This window comes from Ascaphus truei, chromosome 15 (genome assembly GCF_040206685.1).
Source record: "Ascaphus truei isolate aAscTru1 chromosome 15, aAscTru1.hap1, whole genome shotgun sequence".
Classification (NCBI taxonomy): domain Eukaryota; kingdom Metazoa; phylum Chordata; class Amphibia; order Anura; family Ascaphidae; genus Ascaphus; species Ascaphus truei.
The window spans coordinates 16903876-16927211 of record NC_134497.1 but is presented as its reverse complement, the minus strand read 5'-3'; the positions used below and the strand labels follow the sequence as shown (position 1 = coordinate 16927211).

General features: G+C 43.8%; 1 protein-coding gene across 1 annotated transcript; it reads left to right on the top strand.

Annotated features, from left to right (window-relative positions):
• Nucleotides 1-233: 233 nt before the first annotated feature.
• Nucleotides 234-15793, top strand: LOC142466614 (protein-glutamine gamma-glutamyltransferase E-like). The gene is made up of 13 exons (XM_075571833.1): nt 234-393; nt 1579-1767; nt 2156-2371; nt 4393-4511; nt 5275-5403; nt 9409-9583; nt 9963-10098; nt 10648-10751; nt 12077-12319; nt 12400-12714; nt 13614-13771; nt 14530-14663; nt 15255-15793. The coding sequence occupies exons 1-13, from the start codon at nt 387-389 to the stop codon at nt 15409-15411; spliced, it is 2082 nt and encodes a 693-aa protein (XP_075427948.1). The 5' UTR covers nt 234-386; the 3' UTR covers nt 15412-15793.
• Nucleotides 15794-23336: the final 7543 nt, after the last annotated feature.

The following is a 23336-nucleotide window of genomic DNA, read 5'->3' as shown; positions in this document are numbered from 1 at the left end:
TCTACTGTAAGAACAGCGAACAGCCCGGCATGTAATGTGCTCTCATGGCTGTGATTTACTAATCCCAACCCTCTCTATTGAAGCCCTGGCAGTTAACCCTTCCAGAGCCAGAAGCTCTGAAGAAGAGCTGACAGCTTTCTAAAATCACCTACTCCCTGTTTTGTGCAAGGCTGTTGCTGGCCACAGCAGGTGTGAGAAACCTCCTCAGACGCTCTGGAAGAATAGTCTAAAGTCAATAAAAGTGGAATGGATCCACCCAACTCATTAAGAGTAACAGTAATTAAAACGCTAGGGGAGGCCACTTCCCTATAAATGCTGCCTGCAAATTACTGCAGGTCTCACTGAGAGCGGTCAGAAGCACGGAAACCCCACGGCAGGCAGAAATCATGGCAGGTGAGTATGAGAGACCCTGTGGCATAGTCCACATGGTGTCGGGTTAACACTTTATGTGCTGGGTAGTGCGTTTCAGGCACTGCAGGGGTTGGGTTGTGAATGAGTGCTTTAGGCTTACGTCTGTACACACTGCCCTTTAACAGAACGATAACAGCCAATCAGCAACGGAGATTCAGCATACAGTCATTTTTTAGTGATTCACTCATACTTGTTTTAAACAAACCTTGTATATATAAGCCCTCGCAGTGCAGCAGCTGGCTACACACCCCTCCAGGTTTATGGTTCCTGTAGTTACACTGACCTCTGGGGGGTGATGCCTCTCCTATCCTTGCCAGTGAGGTCTTGATCCTCCTAAGTGTGACCTCTTACTGGGCATCATCTTTCTCTCATGTAAATCTTTGCTCAGGGTGAGTAGTGTGACGCCTAAAAACATGTCCTAGCAGCTCCTCTATATATAATATAATATGCACATTCGCCCCGGTCAGATCTGCGTAAACATTAGCATGCACTCCCAGCAAGGTCCACTCCTACAGATCCCCAAATGGCATGAGATGTCTCACGTTAGTCCTTACGGAAGTGCGGAAATTGGGCTGTGAGAATCGGATTACGGTATGGGGGTCTCTGAGACACATCATGGTATGCCACGACTGACCTGGTGACGAAAGGGTTAATCGGCGTCTGTGAACAGGTTGCAAGGAATGTCTGGGGAGGATGGGGAAAGGGAGATACTGTAGTGAGGGATACTAGAATGTGTACCAAGAGAGAAGGGTCACTGGTAGCAACTTCAGGGTATTAGACAGAAGTAGTGGGTGAAAAGCTGTTTTTCTCTTTAGTTTGGCATCATATTTTTCCATAGTCCTTATATGGGCATTACATTAGCTTAGCTGTATAACAATTGTGTGATATATCCGGTGGCTAAGATATATGCAATCTGTTTAGTGTTGGAGGGTCAGACCAAGCCATGGAGACAGACTCATTTGGTCTGTTTGCAATTGCTTGTAATAAAGAAATCATTACTTGTTTATTCTACTCATTTTTGGGCAATGGATTTATGGTTCACACTACCACAGTCTTGAAGTGAGATGGTAATTCAGGCAGAGAGGAATGAAACCCCCGCCCCCCCGGGGGCTGTCACCTCTGGTGTCAGACACCGAGGATCCTTCACAACACCTTCCTCTGTCGCAGCTCTGCAAGTCACTTCCTCGGATCTCCAACTGAACGCCAATAAGACGGCCCACAACTGTAGCTCGTACCTGGGCCGGGACCTCATTCTGCGCCGGGGTCAAGAGTTCACCATCACGCTGACCTTCAACACATCTGTGACGGCCGGAGACAAGTTGCAGTTCGCCGTTAAACTCGTAACAGCAAGTGCAGGTAAAATGATGTACAGGTAAAAATTCACCTGGGGTAACACTCATCAAACGAAACTTACACACTGATAACGGGGTCAACCTGGTCTGTAACTGCTACATACATCTATAATATATATTATCTCTAACTGTGCATGCTATGTCTTGTATATAATGTATACCCTGTTCACTTATGTAACGGTATTTGTAACCATGTATTATTTGTCATCATAACTCTGTGCCCAGGACATACTTGAAAACGAGAGGTAACTCTCAGTGTATTACTTCCTGGTAAAACATGTAATAAATAAATACATAAACAGAATGTCACACACACGTACAGCTGTCACCGAAATTTACACAATCCCAAACTGTGAGCCTGACACAAATATAACACTTTGTCATACTGTCAGGTTCTTCCCTCCTGGAGTATAACTTCTCAGATTCCTCCGCTCTGCCAAGTAACAGCTGGGCAGCCAAGAGGGGGGAAAACGGATCCAACTCCATGACTGTGACCTTCACCACCCCGTCCAATGCGGTGATCGGACGTTATAACCTTCAGGTGCAGACGAGCGGAGGCAGCAGACGCATCGGGGATTTCTACCTGCTCTTTAACCCTTGGGCCAGAGGTACAACACACAAGTGACAAAGCACTACTCGCAACAACGTGCACATACAGTGTGTGCAAACTGGAATACAGCCGTGTGCACCGTATGTAAACCTGTCATTGATTAAAACCCCTCACATGAGGTGTGTATGTGCGTTTTAAACGTGTATACTGCCATGATGCACTACTCATCCCCAATACTTACAAAAAAAGAGGAGTGGGGATAGGGAGTGATCAAGCTAAACCATACTAATTAAGAAATAAATAAATGCATCCGATAATTATAAAGTGGGTGCAAACTTTGAACTGAAAGTGAATCAGTAAAGTGAGAAATACAGAGATGATTGTATCCCAAAGAAAATTCACTTAAATGCACACCACTAATTTAAAATATAACCGTTATTATTATTACTTAAAACATATATTACCGAGTGTTTATGTAACGGTGTTTAAAAAGAAATTAAACAGTGCACCAAATATCCCCTCATATATATAACCACTCAAACACATGGATAGTTGTATGGTGGTGGGGACTAACGGTACAGATCAGCAAAGGTGGAGTAACCCACCAAAGCCAGTGAGTTAACACAGTCAATCTGGTTATAGTAATAATAGGAGAGGAACTAGTTAATAAATCACAGTTGGTAGTTGCCTACTCACAAATGAACCACTGTACCGCAGTATAAAGAATACTTAGTGTATAGTTCAATAGTGCCTGGAGGGAATGCTAGTAGATGCATAGGGTATCAAATTGATCTAGCATTACCCACACCTCACTCTATATAAATACAGTAGTATGTATGTATATATATATTATTATTTATTATAGTAGAGTAGGATAGCACAGCACAAAGTGCCACAGAAACCCACTGCAGTGGGCCTCCAATAACACAGAGTTGATATATACAGGCAGTCCTCGGTTACCCAACACAATGCGTTACTCAAAATGGCGTTGTAAAGCGAAACGTTGTAAAGCGAAACACGTTTTCCCATAGGAACACTGTTTAAATGAAAGGTTCCGTTCCTGAAGGCATTTTTAATGCTAAAATACACAAAATATCTTATGCAGGCAATAAGATATGCAGCACACACATAAATTATATAGTGTATATACTGTATTATAAATATAATATAACATAATAAATAATATATTATATAGTATAATATAATATTATATAGTATAATATTATATATATACACGCTCTTACGACGCTTTGCAACGTTGTTTATGTGAATGTGTATATATATATATATATACACACACATACACACACACATAAACAACGTTGCAAAGCATCGTAAGAGTGTTGGATAAGCCATTTTGGCGTTGTAAAAATGAATATAGGTATGCATTGCATAGCGTTGGATAAGCCATTCGTTGTAAAGCGAAGTGTTGTAAAACGAGGACTGCCTGTACTATGGTCAGTTGACAATATACACTGAGTGTGGTATCAGCACAACGAGCCCCAAGAAGGCACGATATTAGACTACAGTAGCACTTGGGAGAGACCAGGTATATTCCCCTCACTATTAGAATACCTAAGAGTACTTAATTAAATACATATATAGACTGTGTCACTGATATTGCTGATAAGAACACTAAACTAAAACAGCTCCATAACGGAGACTGATGACATCATCACGTGCCCAACGCACGGTTCCCTCCAGCTACAGAGCTTCTTCAGGGACAATTTTCCCCCCATACTTACACACAAGGTAAAGAGCCATAAATTACATCGCATTATACAGATATTGTCAATTTGGTTTGTATGAAAATTATGCCATTTGGATTTTTGCTGGTAATTTCCATCAACCTTTGTCACTTTGTTGTTTAGCCCATTTTAAGATTACGTTAAGTATATCACAAAGGAGCATCTTCCTTTTAGTAACATAGACATTGTGGCAGCATTTAAGTGGTGGAGTTTCTGGGGATGTGTCGTTGGCCGCAGGCTCAGTGGGGGTGCATGTCATCCCGGGGGGGGGGGGGAGGGGGGGAGAGCCCTGGTTGTTTTGCTAACACTCAGCTCTGCTTTTGGATTACAGGGGACGTTGTATACTTAGAAGACAAGGCACAGAGAGAAGAATATGTGCTTTCAGAATTTGGTCTCATCTACTTGGGAGAAGAGTATAATCCAGGAGCCACACCCTGGGACTATGGCCAGGTAACTAAATAAAGAGACTAAAGTGATGAAAACTCTTCCACTGGGATTCCCCAAAGTGCGATACGGCTTATTGCACCGTCAACCCACATTAACTGCAATGCAATAACCCGTCTAGAAGGTTAGTGAATCTCTCCATGGTGCCATTGTAAAGAAGTACCATAAACCCCATAAACCCCATGGGGAACACAACTTGCACACGCATCAAAACATAACGGCACTCAATATCGGGTCATGGGAAACGGTCCAGGAATCCCGTCTCTAACAGTGATACTGTAGCTCTGGAAGCTTCTTGTAATGCAGAGAACAGGCTATTTATAAGTGACGCAGAGATGGTGTACCAATTATCCTCTGCTCCCTGCATTAGGAGGTGGGAACCCCAACTTTCCCTCCATATATGTTTTATCATTTAATCTCATTAATAATCTGTCGCATCTTTAACAATCCCTGATCATGTCTGTATTTTGAATTATTTCATTATTTTGTTAAGGTTTTAACCCCCAGTTTGGTTCTATTGGGGGCTACTGTACAACATTATCAAATTAGGATACTGTATGTGTACTAAACTGTGCTATGCCACAAGACAACTTGTGATGCTGTAACACCTTTGCACTCGTCAATGGGCTCTAAGGTGTCTTTCAGTATCGGAATTGGTTCTTTGGCAATAACAAGGTTGGGATTCATATTGTCCTACATCTAAGTGCCGCGGACTCCCCTATGGACTGACCTCTGCATCCCACACTTCTTTCTGCTCTTCCTCTTGCAGTTTCAAGACAACATCCTTAATATTAGCCTTGCCCTCCTGGATTCAACCCTGAGCTTCCGACGTAACCCATCCGAGGACGTGAGGAGACGGAACGACCCTATACATGTGTGCAGAGTCCTGAGTGCCATAGTGAGTGCCCGTGGGGAAGACATGGTCAGAGTTTCAGAGCTGTACAGTTTGAGCACACAAGGGGCGGGGTGGGAGAGTGAGCTACTGGAGAAAGGAGCTGATGGATAAAAAGTAACACGGGTCTTAGTCCTCTGATATAACCCCAAAGTTCACTGAGAAATGTTGTAGATCAGAGCAGGGCGGCTAAAGTTCAGTCCTCAAAAAAAAAAAATAGGAGAAATATGTATATGTATATGTATATGTATATGTCACCACTATTAAGGTTATGGTGGGTAAAAAAAGTGACTAAAACCCTCCACAGTAAAGCATAAAACAACTGTAAATATTCCTGTATATTCATTTGCATGTCTTAGACAGGTCTGCAACCCTGTCTTTCACCATTATGACCCAGCAAACAGCACTTCCAGTGCAGCAAGGGATTCTGGGAAATGACATGCAAATGAGCACACAGTGCCACTTTTTATCTAATGCTCACATTACATGAGCAACCCTTAGCCAATGCATGCTGCTTTAAACACAGCTTTTAAGCAAGGACTTGGGAGATGCAAAGTCAGTTAACCAACTCACAGACATGTTTCAACCTTGATGGGTATCATCAGTGTGAGGTTGGCTTGCTGACATTTGCTCAAATGAGATAAGAGTAGGTAATCACCACCACTATTAAGGTTATGGTGGGTAAAAAAAGTGACTAAAACCCTCCACAGTAAAGCATAAAGCAACTGTAAATATTCCTGTATAAGTGGCACTGTGTGCTCATTTGCATGTCATTTCCCAGAATCCCTTGCTGCAGTGGAAGTGCTGTTTGCTGGGTGATAATGGTGAAAGACATGCAAATGAATATACAGGAATATTTACAGTTGCTATATATATATATATATATATATATATATATATATATATATATATATATATATATATATATATATTTATTTATTTATCACTAGACCTAATGAGACACAGAGTTACTTTTGTGTCTTTTAGTGGAGTTACTATGCATTGATTAGAGGCACAGGTGTAGTGTATATATGTGAGATGGGGTTGTGTTGGATACAGGGTGAGAAAGCTTGGTAGAAAAGGTAGCATGTGCAGTGTGTGCTGTGTGTGCTGCATGGGCAGTGTGTGCAGTGTGTGCTGCGAAATAAAATTACACATAAATAGTAGCATTCTTCATTACATGGGATATAGGAACTGTCACTGACACAGGAAAGAGAAAAGTTTGTGTGTAATGATTATTTAGTCTCTGTGGCATATTAGTGTAATATGCTTATCTGATTGGGTGTATGTAAACATTAATTATAGACAAGTAACAGAGAAATGTACTATTAATTATAGACATACTGTATCTAGCAAACCCTATTAATTTATGTGTCATTCTGCTGGCACTATTTCAGCACATACTAAGTATGGGAATTAGGATCGAGATAAGAATTGCGCAAGCAAAATGATTTTCTTGACTCCAAATTACCACCACTTAAATACAGCAGCAGCAGCAACAGCCATGCACCTGTGCAGTTATGCTCCCCATGGTGCCTGCTGGGTAATATTAGTGTAAACACGCCTGCTTGCTTATTTAATGCAACACATCTCTGCCATGATGCACAATCGAGTTTTCGTGCTGCTGAACTTCTGGGAAATTGTTAATAATAAGGAGGGAAAGAAGTATAGTGTAGTAACAAAGAAGGTCAAGGGTGGAGGTGGTATGTTACCTTTTATTGGACCAACATATAGTTGATATGTTACATGGCTAGGGTGACCAGACGTCCTGTTTTAGCCGGGACAGTCCAGGTTTTAAGCCCTGTGTCCTGACTTTTTGGGCCACTCTCTCGGTTTTCTATTGGCACCAGTCGCGCATGCGTGATGGGCACTTGCTGGCTGCTCATGCACATACGCGACTGACAAGTGCAGATCACGCATGCGCATAAGCGACCAGCAAACACTCATCACGCATGCGCAGTTGGTGCTCACCGTTTTCACATGCGCTGTCGGCGCTCGCAACGGCGTGAAATGTGTCCCGGTTTTTGCCAGGACAAATAATATGGTCACCCTATACATGGCAGAAATACAGAAACCCAATATTATATACAGTGTGTGTAAGAGGGATACCTGGTTGCAATGGATGTAGAGAGGAAGTGGGAAATAAGATAAGGTAGAAACTGGTGGCCTGGTGGTGCTGCCTTAATAATAAGGTTATCCTAAGGCCCAAATCTCAGACTGCCTTGTAATGGTCCTCGTGTCTCTGTCTCACAAGGTTGAGTTACCCAGACATGAACATGCAACCATCAGCTGTACACAGAGGCCGAGCCACCTCCCAGGATAGTATTAGTACACTTCCCACATACTCCTGTGTGTGCACACTACTTGGGGCCTTGATAATTTCCCGTGTACAGTACTTCCTGATAAACAGGCAATAAGAGCAATCAGTGACCGTGTTACCTGTCACAATGTAGCCACGAGAAGGTAACATTGTGTCTGGAGTATGGCCACCAGGAGGTTATGCTTTTTGTTCGGTGCTGTGGTTTTATATCCTGCCTTGATCTGGGAGTTTGTGTCGTGAAAGTTATGGTCTCATTTGCAGGACCAGGTGATGAAGAGATTAAATTAACAATGCATGCTGGCAAATTGTGTAACATTTTTTTAAAAATATATACAGTATAAAGCAATGAAGCAGGGGGGTCTCTGGAGCTAAACCCCATTCATTTCAGCTCCGGGGACCCCCTACGCCCGGAGATACTTACCTCCGTAGTAAGTGCCGGTAGTCGCTTTGCTTGGCTAGCTGGGCTTGCAAGTTTGAGAGCGGCTAGCGGCACCTACTACGGAGATAAGTATCGCCGGAAGCCTAAAGCCCACGGAGCTGAAATTACCAGGGTCCGGCTCCGGTGATCCCTTGTTTCAATGCTATATTTAAAAAAAATTCAAATTCGCAAAGAAATTCAACAGCATGGATAACTGCTTTAAGGAAATAATAATATGTTCTTCTATAGCGCTGCTGGTTTTACGTAGCGCTTTACATAGACATTTTGCAGGCACAGGTCCCTGCCCCGTGGAGCTTACAATCTATGTTTTTGGTGCCTGGGGCACAGGGAGATAGGGTGACTTGCCCAAGGTCACAAGGAGCCGACACCGGGAATTGTACCAGGTTCTCCTGCTTGAAACTCAGTGCCACTCAGTGCCAGTCAGTGTCTTTACTCACTGAGCCACTCACTCTCCTGCTTCACACTCAATGCCACTCAGTGCCAGTCAGTGTCTTTACTCACTGAGCCGCTCCTTCTCCCACAGATAGATTTTGTATTCTCTGGAACAACTCGCTCTAACTGTTTATACTGGAATGACGGCAGGAACACGGATGTGTTATTGTGGGGGAGGTAATGTGATGCTCTGCAAACTTCCAAGAGTAGTCCGACAAGTTCCCCATGTTCCTATTATTATTATTAATTTAGGCATCCTATTATGATATTTGTCACCACAGGAATTAAACTAATTGGCATATATTATTAGTTATGTACAACCTGCAGCAGTGTGACTGATCAGTATGTATTCTGGCATCAATGAATAGGTGTACAAAGGTGGCAGATAGTATAGTTGACCCAAAGGTTACAAAGGAGTTTGTTACATTTGATATGTGTACGGTTCGGGAGTTTGCGGTGCTTTGATAGATTCAATCCGATAGGTGCTGGTCGACAGTTATTGCATATTTTAGAATTCCTGATTAACCTGCGAATGAAATAATTCCCCTCTCCCAGACCCCAGGTCTTACAACTGTCACTGGACAGTGACGCGTGACTCTCAGGATACAGGACTGTTGCACGGCACATTGAGGGCCTCCTTGGGTATAAGACCTTACATAAATTCAGGTGGTTTGCTGTGTAATTTGGGTGGCTGTGAGTATTTATGGACGACCGTGGTACGTGACATTGTCATCTAACTTCAGATTGTAATGCCTGTCGATCTTGTGTCTCTCTCTTCCATCTCTCTCTCTCTCGCTCACTCTCTCTCGCTCTCTCTCAGATAAACAGTAAAGATGATCGCGGTGTGGTGCTGGGGAGCTGGATTGGAGAATACTCTGAAGGCACCAACCCAAACGCCTGGACGGGCAGCGCCAAAATCCTGAGGAGTTGGTTTGAGCAGAAGCAGCCGGTGAAATACGGACAGTGCTGGGTCTTTGCGGGTGTTGTCTGCACAGGTGATTGGGAAGTTCTAGCTAAGCGTTGCTCTCCATGTGGCTATAGCTCTCTCTAAACCATGGATGTGCAACTCCAGTCCTCAAGAGCCACCAGCAGGGCAGGTCCGTAGGATATCCCTGCTTCAGCACAGGTGGCTCAGCCTTTGACTGCACCACCTGTGCTGAAGCAGGGATATCCTGAAGACCTGACCTGCTCGTGGCCCTGGAGGACCGGAGTTGCCCACCCCTGCTTTGAGCCCTGGTGGTCTTCTTATACGATGGTCTCTTCCCTTTTTGTAGACACGCCTTTGGGTTTCATTGATCTTAATTCTCCTCGTTTCACTTTAAATGCATCTAACCAAACAACAAAATGGGAAGTTGAACTCCTCTCTCCCTTCAGTTGGCCGAGCGCTGGGGTTACCTTGTCGAGTGATTACTAACTTCCACTCTGCCCACGACACGGACCGCAACCTGAGCATCGAGAGTTACTATGATGAGTCGGGAGAGACCGTGAACAGAAGTGATGACAGCGTCTGGTAACTATGGAAAGCTTGTGAAATGATGAGTTAATATGGCATTTCAGCATTTAACTACAAAGCTATGTAGCCTCTCCCTTCTCACCTGTCACTCAGGCTCACCTGTTTATCATGATTACAAAGCCCATAAAGCACTCATCCCGGTGGGTGTGGATGAATCCTGTTGTATGATGATTATTTTCACGGACCGGCTGACAGTGACATCTAGTGGTGAAATAAGTCTGGGGCACATCACTCGGCCATCTTTAATGGTGCAACCAACCTCTAAAAACACCACCCCAGAGTTCGAACAGAAAAAGAGGTCTCTGGTCACCCAGAAACGGTATACTTATTATACCTGTCTCACTAACTATAATATTCAGGGATTTTATAGGACCCATTAAAAAATAGGGGATTAACGTGAAATAGCTACTATTATACAAACTCCTAAATATGCACTGGTCCGGTACGCGCTACTCATCACGTAATGGGCTTCCACCAGACAGACATAGAGGACGTTCCCATAGACACATTATATTTATTAAGCCGGCATTATCTTACCCAACGCAGGAATTTCCATTGCTGGAATGAGAGCTGGTTCCTCCGGCCTGATCTTGGAGATTTGTATAATGGATGGCAGATCTGGGACGCAACCCCACAGGAGATGAGTGATGGTAACAGACGAAACCCAAACTGAAGGCATCACATGATCAGATCAGTTCTTGACCCTTGTCCCTTCGACTCTTAACCCTTCCGCTTAATAACCCCACCCGCCCCCAAATAAACACAGACCCCTTTGTCGGGTATAAATGGCCACAGCCTAGACCGGGTCAGCAAGAAGCCCCCAACCAGTGACCCGACTCATGTTTTGTCGGGTCTCCCTTATGATTAAACCCCTAGGCCCACCACCCCTGGCCCTGACCCAAGAGCGCATCCCGTGGGACTCCTCACATCCCACCAGATTAACCACCTGGGCATAACTGACCAGTCCGCACCCCTCTAGCTGTGGCAACCATATTACACCACTGACACCTTTAACCCGACCCCTTCTTTCTTTTCATCTTATCAAAAATTATAACATGTTGCAAGACAATCATAATCCTAATCCTAAACATAACATTACACATCGACCTGAAACCCTAAAAGGGGGTGTGCGGCTGGGCGAGATCCTTTTGGGAAGGTGGTCAGGAGATGAGAGAGGTTAGTCACAAGGCAACAGCCCCTCACATTAACCTCTCCCTCCTCCTCCCCTCTCCCCAACGCATCACTCCATGGCCTATTGGGCCAAGGGTCATGCTTCCCTCTTTCCCTAATAGGTCAGAGTTTTCTTATAGAGTATTAGGCACAAGTCTAACACTGAGATAATGCAGCATTGCAATGTAACATATGTAGACCAGTTATACACACACACACATATATATATATACATCTCAACCACGTTATAGCGCGATCCGTTACAGCGCGAAACAGCTTATAACGCGATGCAAGCGTGGCGCCCAATTTTCATATTTATGAATACTTTACAACACGATTATCGGTATCTTAAATACTTTATTGTACAATGTATACAATTGTACATTATTTCTAACGCGATCCGCTTATAACGCGATTTGATTCTTTGGACCCCAAGCACAGCGTTATAAGGGGGGTGAGATATATATATATATATATAAAACCAGAGCAGATGTGTACAATATATAAATAGATATACTGCATGTATACATATGTATTCCATGTCCCAAATATCCTGTCACTCACAGTTTGACCGATATCTCCACACCATGTTTCCAGAGAAAGTTTCTTGGAAGAGCAATAATCTATTGTTTTTATATATTCTTACTTCTGGTGCGTGCATTAAACTATGGGATTCAATATATATTACGCACGCCCATATATACGCACACACAGTGTATTCACGTACATATACACGTACACACAAATACTGTATATTTACATACGTGCTACATGCCGACATACAAACTCTATTTTGTCCTGTTAGGTATCTTCCAGCTAGGCCCCACCTCCCAGCGCGCCGTAAAGGAAGGAGACATTAATAAATTATACGATACTCAGTTTGTGTACTCGGAGGTGAACGCGGATGTCATCAATTTAATTGAGCACCCTGACGGAAGGACCACGAGAGGAGCCACTTATAGTGGGACTGTCGGCAAACTGCTCTGCACAAAGGCGGTGGGCAGCAACACTATGAACGACGTCACATTGGAATACAAGTATGAAGAAGGTAACGCCTTGGGCGCCAGTGGGGAGCATGTGTGACGAATACTTAACTTGTGGTTGAATTCCATGTCACCTCTTCCTCAGGTACATCCAGAGAGAGAGAGATGTATAACAAGGCTCTGCGGTTTACGAGTGGAAGTACTGGCTTTGTGTCCATGTCAGCTGCTGCTCGATCAGCCACGACTCCAAGCCGTGCCCCTGATGTGTCTGGGAAGATAGCAGTCGTTGGAACCCCCACAGTTGGTAAAGATATCAGTGTGATACTGACCCTCGAGAACCTGACCTCACAGGACAAGAACGTCACGGCCAATCTGAACGCATCCGCCATCGTGTACAACAGAGCTGTGAGGCGACCCATTCTGACCCAGTCCCTGTCTGTGGCTCTAGGTCCCAAGAAAGGTATCTGTCCATGTACTAAGCATAACGATTCCCAAATCGGACACAACATATTACTGGGGCAATGAGGGCCTGTTAGGAATATTATTCACGGTTGCAGCCACTATGATCACAAAATTTAAAAAAATATCATCTCGAGCTGCAATGCATTGCATACAATATTAGCACACGCGGTATAAGCACACGCGGTATAAGCACACGCGGTATAAGCACACGTGGTATAAGCACACACAGTATAAGCACACATGGTATTAGTACATACAGTATTAGCGCATACATTATTAGTACATACAATATCAGTACATGCGGTATAAGCACACGCGGTATTAGTACATACAGTATTAGCACACAAAGTATTAGCGCATACAATATTAGTACATACAGTATTAGTACATACAGTATTAGTACATACAGTATTAGTACATACAGTATTAGTACACAATACACAGTATTAGTACACAGTGATTTGTTGACATACTCATCTACTAATTGAGCCAACTCCAGTCCTCAAAGGTGGCAAAATTAGTGGCTCAGTCTTGAACTGCGCCACCTGTGCTGAAGCAGGGATATCCTGAAAAACTCACCAGTTGGTGGCCCTTGAGGACTAGAGTTGTCCCCCCTCCCCCTCTCTTTACATTCTTGTAAAGCTGCCCACATGTTACGCCCCACAGTCCTATACAAGTAATGCGTCCTCCGGGGAGACTTCCGGCCCGGCCGCAATGGCAAAGCCTGTGTTAGGCAAAGTACTGCGAGTTACAGTAGATGGTTTGCACAGCTCTCCGTGAGATGTTTCTTCATGGGAAGGAGGGAGGATTACTTTAGCAAAGGTTACTTTTGGCCCCGCTGCTTTGTATCCTATCACAAGCTCTCAGTTTCTCTTATCATATGTGTGTTCTTTCCAGCAAAACAGGTCCCACTTCAGATTACTTATTCGCAGTATGAAAAGGCATTGACCACTGACAACCTGATCCACGTGACCAGTGTGTGCCACGTGGAGAATTGGGGGGAGCTGTTCGTGGAAACAAACATCACTCTGCAGAAACCACCCATCCAAATCCAGGTCACCATCTCTCTAACCTGTCACTTCTGCACGACACGCGTTGGGTCTTCTCTTAGTCTTCAGATGGGTGTGGTCCTCTTCCATCCCCTGCAGATCTCAACCTTTCTGTGGGAGATAGGCAGCCTTGTTAGGATTACATTGATTTCATTAATGTTCTCTGAATCTCTGCATGACCTGACCTTCTTCCAATCCCATCCTGCTTCTGTTCTAGGTCTCCCTTTTATTCTTCCAATCCTATCCTCCTTCTGTTCTAGGTCTCGCCTTTATTCTTCTAATCCCATTCTGCTTCTGTTCTAGGTCTCGCTTTTAATCCTCCAATCCCATTCTGCTTCTGTTCTAGGTATCACTTTTATTCGTTCACGCACACCTGCTTCTGTTCTAGGTCTCTGTGTTATTGTTTCACGCACAGCTGCTTCTGTTCTAGATCTCTGTTTTATTCTTTCACGCACACACCTGCTTCTGATCTAGGTCTCAGTTTTATTCTTTCACACGCACCTGCTTCTGTTCTATGTCTCGGTTTAATACTTTCACACACACCGGTTTCTTTTCTAGGTCTCAGTTTTATTCTTTCACGCACACCGGCTTCTGTTCTAGGTATCAGTTTTATTCTTTCACGCACTGCTGCTTCTGTTCTAGGTCTCAGTTTTATTCTTTTACACACACACCTGCTTGTGTCCGACTCTCTCCTTACACTATTAGTTTTCTTTTTTCTCATTCCATTCTCGTGATTTCCCCCACATATTGTTTTAATCTCTCAGGCTCTCGGACCAGCTGTCCTAGGAAAGCCGGTCACCGTGGTAGTCATATTCACCAATCCTCTGTCTGAACCTGTGACCAATTGTTTCCTGACCGCAGAGGGCAGCGGTTTAACGAAGGAAGGAATCCACAAAGAGTAAGTGTGATAATCACTCGATGTGCACACGGCATCATATACACGTGACTTATAATCACCATATGTGCACATGGCATCATATACATGTGACTTATAATCACCTGATGTGCACACGGCATCATATACACGTGCCTTATAATCACCCGATGTGCACACGACATCATATACACGTGACTTATAATCACCCGATGTGCACACGGCATCATATACACGTGAGTTATAATCACCCTATGTGCACACGGCATCATTTACACGTGACTCATAATCACCCGATGTGCACACGGTATCATATACACGTGAGTTATAATCACACGATGTGCACATGCGACTTATAATCATCCGATGTGCACATGGCATCATATACACGTTGTTTATAATCACTCGATGTGCACACAGCATCATGTACACGTGACTCATAATCACCCGATGTGCATAAGAGACTTATAATCATCCGATGTGCACACAGCATCATATACACGTGACTTATAAGCACCCAATATGCACACGCATCATATACACTCTGATCCGCGACTGCCCCGTTGCCATACAATTATGTATACTCGCATAATAACCGTTTCTATATTCCTGCAGTGTGGGAGCCCTACAACCTCAGCAGAAGATCAGTGTTACCTTGGACATCCTGCCCTATGTCACGGGGGTGAAATACTTGTTGGTCAACCTCACGTGCAACAAGTTCAATGACATCAAGGGATTTCTGGTTGTCACCGTGGGCAAGGCGTCCTCCTAACTCCTTATTAGTTCTTGTATAAACTGAGCTCTGGGAGGTTGTATTGGGGCAGCCACTGGAAGGAACATTTAAAGTCAGGTGTTAATAAATAAATCAAAAGAGGTTACTGTATGTAGTCGAGTTCACTTTGCAGCAGGAAGATGCTCACATGAGCAATTCCTAATTAGCTCTAACTGTCTGCTCAAGGTCAGAGACCAAAGGTCAGAGACCCAAGGTCAGAGACTCAACGTCTCTCTCTCCAGTGGCTGCTCTGATGGCCCAACTTCCCGAGCGCTCAGTCCGAAACACAGCATGTTTAACAAGGAGCAGGCACTTCGGAGAGTGCAAGCGCTCGCTAGGGTAGCGATCAAACAGCGCGCCAATAAAAGGATTTATTTTCCAATCTGTCGCGGTCTTTTTCAAGGGCTGAGCAGGTTATTTACTGATGTTTTCAAGATGCAAAACTAGACCAAACCCCCAAAAGAAAGTAACATTTAATGCTGTTCCGTTTGATCGCGGTGGCGGGACTCTTACCTGTGTTCTTATTGTAGTTCCTCAAGTGCCCACCGCGCTGTAGCGCGTCGACACTGCTACATTTTGGCCTGAAAAGTACATTTGAGATTTCGGACTGCAGTCACGCGACGTCAGCTGGTTCAGCCAATGAGGGCGAACCAACTTCGTGACATGTCCGTGACGCGTTCGCCACGCCCCCGATTCACCTCCCCAATCTCCTGCCGCCTAGTGCACACCTCGCGGGGGCTGCAGGAGTGCGCGCGGTGGTGCTCACGGTAGCCCGCGCTCACGATGTCACCATGAGTTCGGCCTAAGAAGTCAAACCAGTATTTAGTACTTATGATCACAGAAATGGTCCAAAGAGGAAGGTGGGGCTCAAAAAGTACATTTCAACATTTAAAAAAAGGCTTTCTCCAATATCAAGGCAAAAATAGAAGGTCTCCCATAGGATTATCATATGTACTGTATAGATAGTGGTAATTTGTCATAAGAGTAGAAGACAGCGCCTACCTTGTTCCTTCAACTGTAAAAAGACACAGCAGCCAAAAAAAACCAGTGTCATATATTTCTTCCAAGTCTTCAAATAATCCACTTTGCCCTTATAGGAATATATAGTGAAAGATCCAACAGTTTCTGTGATGAGCAGAGATTCTTTCTTTCTTATTCCATCCATCCAGGGCAGATCCTCCAGCGTGCGAATCTGCAGAGGGAAGAGTGCCAGGAGGGCCCCCTTTACTCACGGGACAGGACTCCCAGCTGCTTCCCCCCCCGCCCCCCATCAGCGGGCCAGGATCTGATCATAAGTAAAAAATAAAAAGAGGTTGCGGTGCACCACAAATAAATAAAGCAGAGAAAGGGTGACTACCAAAAAGATGTTATTTACTGGTAGGTGATGGCAAAAAGGTACAAAAATAGGACCACCTACGCGTTTCGTACCTTTAAAGCGCTTTATCAAGGTGCAGTCCTAAACAATGCATTTGGGGCAAATCTAACACGTGGCCAGATCCGCAGAGGGGGACTACAGGAGGGTGTCTGTGGAGGCAAGTGGAAGGGAGTTCCCACTGACAGGCACTTCCGCGGGCACCCTCCACAGGCCTCTAAGAGGCTCCCATAATTCTCCAAGGCGGCAGGTAGGCACAGGGCTTCTCTCTCCTTCCCTGCTCTAAATCCCTTCCTCTCTCTTTCCTCCCCTCTCTTCCCCCCTCTCCTTCCTCCCTCTCTCCTTTCTCCCCTCTCCCTCTCCTCACACTCCTCTCTCCCCCCTCCCAGGTCCATAACTACCCCCTCCAGGCTCTTATCTCATTCGCCCACCCTCAGGAATCCCCCAGTGCGCCATGGTGTAGGATGATTAATGAGGTGGGGGGATAACCAGCGGGGCAAGATATTAATTGGGGGGGGGGGGGCAGGGAGCGGGCTGCTCCTTTAATTTGTCCTGGGTCATAAGATTTCTGTTTGCACCCTTTATCACATCAATACATTTAACTGAAGACCAGACAGCTTTATAGGAGGATTTCTGACTCCTTGACTACAAAGTGGGAAATCTACCTGGCAATATGGTATTAAATGTTTCAGTGTAGCAGATGGCAGTGGCGATTAAACCCAATCAAAATACAAATACCAGGAAGCATATAGGGGATGTGTCTCCCGAGATCACCAATCAACAAAACATCCTTCATCCTAATTGTTAGAGATGTGTGCAGAGGTACATATAATGGAGACCGATTTGGGTCAAATTGTATCTTGGCTTTATTGCGCCTGTTCCTTTATCCGGGCAAAACATACAAAACCCACAAAATAACAACCCCCCCCCCCCCCCCTTTGTAAGGGCTAATTACTTCCCCAGAACCTATCTGCAAGACTGGGGGGATATTCCCATTACTAGCCTATCACCCCAAAGTCTCAGGAAGTACCTTAAGCAGGTGGCACTCCATGTCAGTCTCTGGCAGGTTCCTGGGAACTCTGTGTCCAGGAAATATAGGTCTCTGGGTGTCTTGATCTCAGCACTGCCTTTGTGCTCAAGACAGTGTCTGTGTGCAGGCTTCTCTGCTTTCCGGTGTCAGCCCAAATGTAAGCTAAGGAATCTCTCTCCTGTTTCTCACATCAGGCTTTTTCTAAGAGTCCTAATCAGCCAAGTGGAGCCTGGTTGATTGCCTGTGTGCAATTAACCAGCACATTGCTGGATTTAGAGGCAGTTTCTCTCAAACAGTGATAAGTCCCCGTTACACTAATCTCTTTATTACCTCCGCAAAAACCACCACAAATGTAAATCAGCTGGTGCGATAATGTGTCATATCAATGTGAAGTAATGGACATCTATAACTGATTTAAGGCACATGCGTCTAGCAGTCAATGTATACAACAAAAATGCCAAACGCTACATCCAATGTGACAAAATACAAACTGCAATACTTCAGTGCTGATATTCTCATGAGTAAGGGTCATTTAGTGAAACCCTTAGGCCAAAGCTTTATAAGCCTGCGGCCACGTCACGGCATGACCACTCTGCAGGTCCTAACACTACCTGGTCAAATCCTCATGTGCCTCTCTGTGAGGGAAGTGTCCACATTGGGTCTGTCATAACAGGAACATGAAAAATAACTGCAACTTGGAAAGTGGGGCGAGTGAGCTTAAACCCTGGGGAGGTGGGAGAGCGGCCACAAACCTCCAAGCAACTGGTGCCAGTTGCAAATCAATTTCAATAAACACAAAATATCCCAGCAAGTTCAAGAACCCCAAAACCCACCACATCATTTATAAAGCATATGTATTGTGTCAGACAGGAGAGCTACTGGGCGTGGCCAAATGCATACAACAAAAAACAAAAATGCCCAACGCTACATGAAATGTGACAAAATACATGCGGCAATTCTTCAGTGCAGATATATGTGTGGAGGATCGTAATTTCAGATTTCAGACCCTTGCTCAGTGCAGAAGGGGATTGTGGGTAAGAAAGGCCTTTAGCACAATAAGATATGCATTTCATTATTGTTGGTTAACCGTAGAAACTGCTGTATAGTCAGTTCACTTATCTAATTATAAACTGTCTTTCTTATGCTAGTTGCATTACTGTTATGCTTTCCCATTGTAATGACGATGAACGGGATGACGTCAGGCAGGGCATATGCCCTTGGAATGAGAATAAACATTTGCTCCTGTTAGATTGTTTAATTTTGTATAGCTCCACTTGCAAAACATACTGTATACCAATCTGTATAGGGAATAACAGTTTAATTGCTGGAACCCGAAGTATACGTCACATGTTGTAAGACATTGTGAAATCATGCATGCACGCCTCTTTGCGAATTTTTAAAAGTAGATGTTTAAGAATAAAGCTGCAGTGCTGGTTTGTATTCAAGTGTTTGACTATTCTATGTACTCTTGTTGTAGCTGCACAATATGTAATAAAAGTCTCCTGGACAGGTTGTCACCCATAAGTCTTAGGTCGAGTCCATGGCGCAGGCGTGCACGCATGTGTGTGACGGAACGCATGGCATCACGTGACTGTCAGTTGAATGATCTGTGGACTACAGATCCTCGCAACGGGGAGGCGTGTCGGAGGCATGGCTGATGACGTCACAGAGCTGGTTCCTCCTCATTGGGCGAAGCGCTCACCTCACCCGGCCGTCACGAGACAAATTTAAAAAAATCTTGTCTCACGAAAAACGTGCACGTGCGTGCGCTCTATTAATGTTCCCATAGACTCAATGTGTTTGATCGCGCCACTCGCGCTGTCTCGAAGCATGGACACAGCCTTAGAGTGGGGTTTTTTTTCTTCCACGGATGTTTGGGGTAACCTAAGTATCGCTGACCTTGCATGTTTTTCCCCACAGCTTTATCTATATAGTAGGGTCAGGGCTTACACAAGGAATTGACAAGGGGAAAAAATGCAAATGAACACGATGAAACCCCCACACAAAAATTAAACTAGGAGGTCTCTGAAGATCAGATTTTGTTGCAAATCGCTCCACGTATTCGTTTTTAACAGGGGATTATATTTCATTCAGAAAAAAAATGATAAAGATGTGCGCTCCGTAACCATACACTGGTTTGGTGATGGGTTACCCTGTAAATGTGGGATGAGTGTTAGACACAACTTGTGTGCTTGATAACAGTTCCTAGAGTTAAACCTTAATAGATAATGATCTATCTAAACACAATTATGGCTGTGTGACATGAACAATATAAACCGTGCGGTGTTATTGCAATGTGTATCTAACACAGCGGCTTCTTAAAAATTTGTGGATTCGAAAGACACAGTTGATTAAACAGGGGTTGTATTAATGCCCCAGAGTGTCCAATGTAGCAGTACTTGTGTGTGTACTGCTGGATAGTGAGTCCAGTCCATGGTGAATAATTTGCTGTGTAAGGCTGCTCCAAGATGAAGGATAATTAATCCTATAGTGAAAATAGCAAAAACGAACTGGAAATGGGGCGCTTTTGAAGCAAATAATGTATGTTATTTACTGTATGTCTGGATATAATTTGACATGCTGAATAATAACATGGAAAACAAAAAAACGGCCTAAAGGGCAGAACATGGAAATATCCCAACTATTGTTTTAATAAGATTTTAAAAAAACTGTGTGAATCTAAAATAAAAATAGTCCCAAACCTAACACAAACAGAGAAAACAGCCTTGGATGAACTCAAGAACAACTAAAGTCTAGGTATAAGGCAGGCAGACAAAGGCGGAGGTGTTGTGGTACATGACAACAGGCTATATGAAGGAAGCAATCATCTAGAGATTAATGAAAATCCAATTTTTGATTACCAGGATACCCTCAAAAAACTACTCAAGGACGGTCTAGACAAAAATATTTTAAATAAATCAGAATTTCTATTTTTAAATATCCCTCATCCCTGAATGCCAATTTTCTATCATGTGCCAAAAATACACAAAAGTCTGATAGATCCACCAGGGAGACAGATTGTCTCCGGCATTGGCTCCATCAAAGCAAACCTATCTGAATTTATAGATTCATTCCTACAAACCCATGTAAAATGTTTTAAATCATATCTGAGAGACACAGGACACATTAGAATTGGTTCAAAACTTTCCATGGTCAGAAGACCTAATTTGGGTAACCTGTGATGTGTAGGCCCTGTACACATGTATAGAGCATGAAAACGGGATCACAGCTGTAAGATACTTTCTAGAAAAATACTTTTTAATGTGCCCAGACCAGATTAGTTTTATCATAAACTGCATTAGATTCATTTTAACCCACAACTATTTAAACTTTGAAGGCAAAATTTTATCTACAAGTGTGCGCGTCAGCAATGGGTACAAAATTCGCTCCCAGCTTTGCACATTTGTTTATGGGATACTGGGAGGAATACAACTTAGGGCACAATAACATATTTTTAGAGAAAATATTATTTTATCGAAGGTTCATAGACGATCTCATTTTTATCTGGAAGGGAGGTGAGGAACTTTTAAAGAAATGTATTTTATTTTTAAACACCAATGAGATGAATCTCAAATTTGCAGTTAAATATGAAGCCAAAACAATAGATTATCTAGATCTAATTAATTTTAATGAGGATGTAAACATTTGCACCAAAACATATTTTTGTGTATATATTAAATATATATATATTAATATATTATTAACTGTGGATGCAAATAGCTATTTACATTCTAAGAGTAACCATCCCAAACGTTGGAAAAACAACATCCCGTACGGACAGTTACTGAGACTACGTAGGAACTGCACGAAAGATCAGGACTTTGAGCAGCAGTCACTTTTACTGAAGAAAAAGGGTACACCGATGACGAAGTTGAGGAAGCATTAAGTAGAGTATGCAAACTAAATAGAGGTGCACTGATCAATAAAGACAAGAGAGGAGAAGAAACTAAGGGAGAAAGGTTAGGAAGGAATTGTCTATTTATAACAAAATATAATAGGTCAGCTAATAGTATCAAAAAAATGATCCAAACACATAGGGGAATACTACTAAATTACACAATCCTAAAGGAGGAGCTAGAAGATAGAACCTCAATACATTTTAGTAGAGCTAGATCCCTCAAAAATGTCATTGCACCCAGCGCACTTCGGAAAGAACGAGCTAGTTTAGAAACCAAAAATGGCACAAGGGAGACGTGGCTCCCTGTTCGTCCGATAGGCTGCTACAAATGTGGAAGAGATGGATGCCTCACATGTAAGCACATTTGGAACAGGGTGATCGAATTCAGATCTAAGGTTGCAGAGGAGACATTTAATTTGAAACATTTCATAAACTGCAACACGACACATGTGGTATATCTCCTTACATTTACGTTGCGGCCTACGATACTGTATGTAGGTCGCACAAAAAAGATGCTCCAAGAAAGGTTTCTGGAGCACCGACGGGTTATTGTAAAAGGGTTCATGGGACACGCAGTGTCTAGACACGTTGCCCTCAAACACAATCAAAAGCCAGAAGGTTTGGTGGTAATAGGAATAGAAAGTATAAACATGGGTACAGCAAGAGGGGACAGATTTCTAAAATTGAGACTTGATATTTAAACTTCAGACCACGCAATTGGGAGGTCTCCATGAGGAATTAGACTTGCTAGCATTTCAGTAGATCACTTGTTCCACCTGCTCCGAACATTAGAAAGAATCCTACGTTTTTATTACGATACCAAAATTGGAAAAAGCTGTACATGAGCATATAGTATCCCATACATTTTAAGATTAATAAGGGTTTTAAAATGTATATGTATACAATTTTAAACATCTTAGAATATATTTACACATATGTATAAACCTTCAATTTTATCGGTACCTTTCTTGAAGAAGTTTTAATGATAACTGATGAATTAGAATAAGCACATAGCCATGTAAAGAATCAGTTATTAAGGTTACGTTGATACGCTATGTTTTAATATATACCAATTAGCTGAGAGACCCGGCGTTGCCCGTGAGTTAAATTTCCCGCTAGGAGGGGGGGAGGGCAGTGGACAGGAGGGGAGGTGGACAGGAGGGGGGGGGACAGTGGACAGGAGGGGGGGGACAGTGACACAGTGTCACACACAAACACAGTGTCACACACACAGTGTCACACACACACACACACACACACACAGTGTCCCACACACACACACTCACACACACAGATATGTCACCTCTCCTTCCGGGCGCCGCCATCTTATGCACTCGGCGCCGCGAGGCAGCTGCAGGCTGCCTGCCCACTGCCTGTCCCCCCGCCGGGGAGGGAGGTGAGTGAGCGCCGGGGTGGGAGGTGAGTGAGCATTGGGGAGGGAGGTGACTGAGCGCCGGGGACAGTGGCGGGTCTTTGGGCGGGAAAACAAGCACCTGACAGGAGCCGGGCAGGAACAGACTGCCTCAGTATTGCCAACGCCACCATCTTGTCTGACCTTAGCGAGTGCCCAGCACACGATTTATATATACAGTATCCTGTTGTAAATCATGTGTATAAATAGCCTT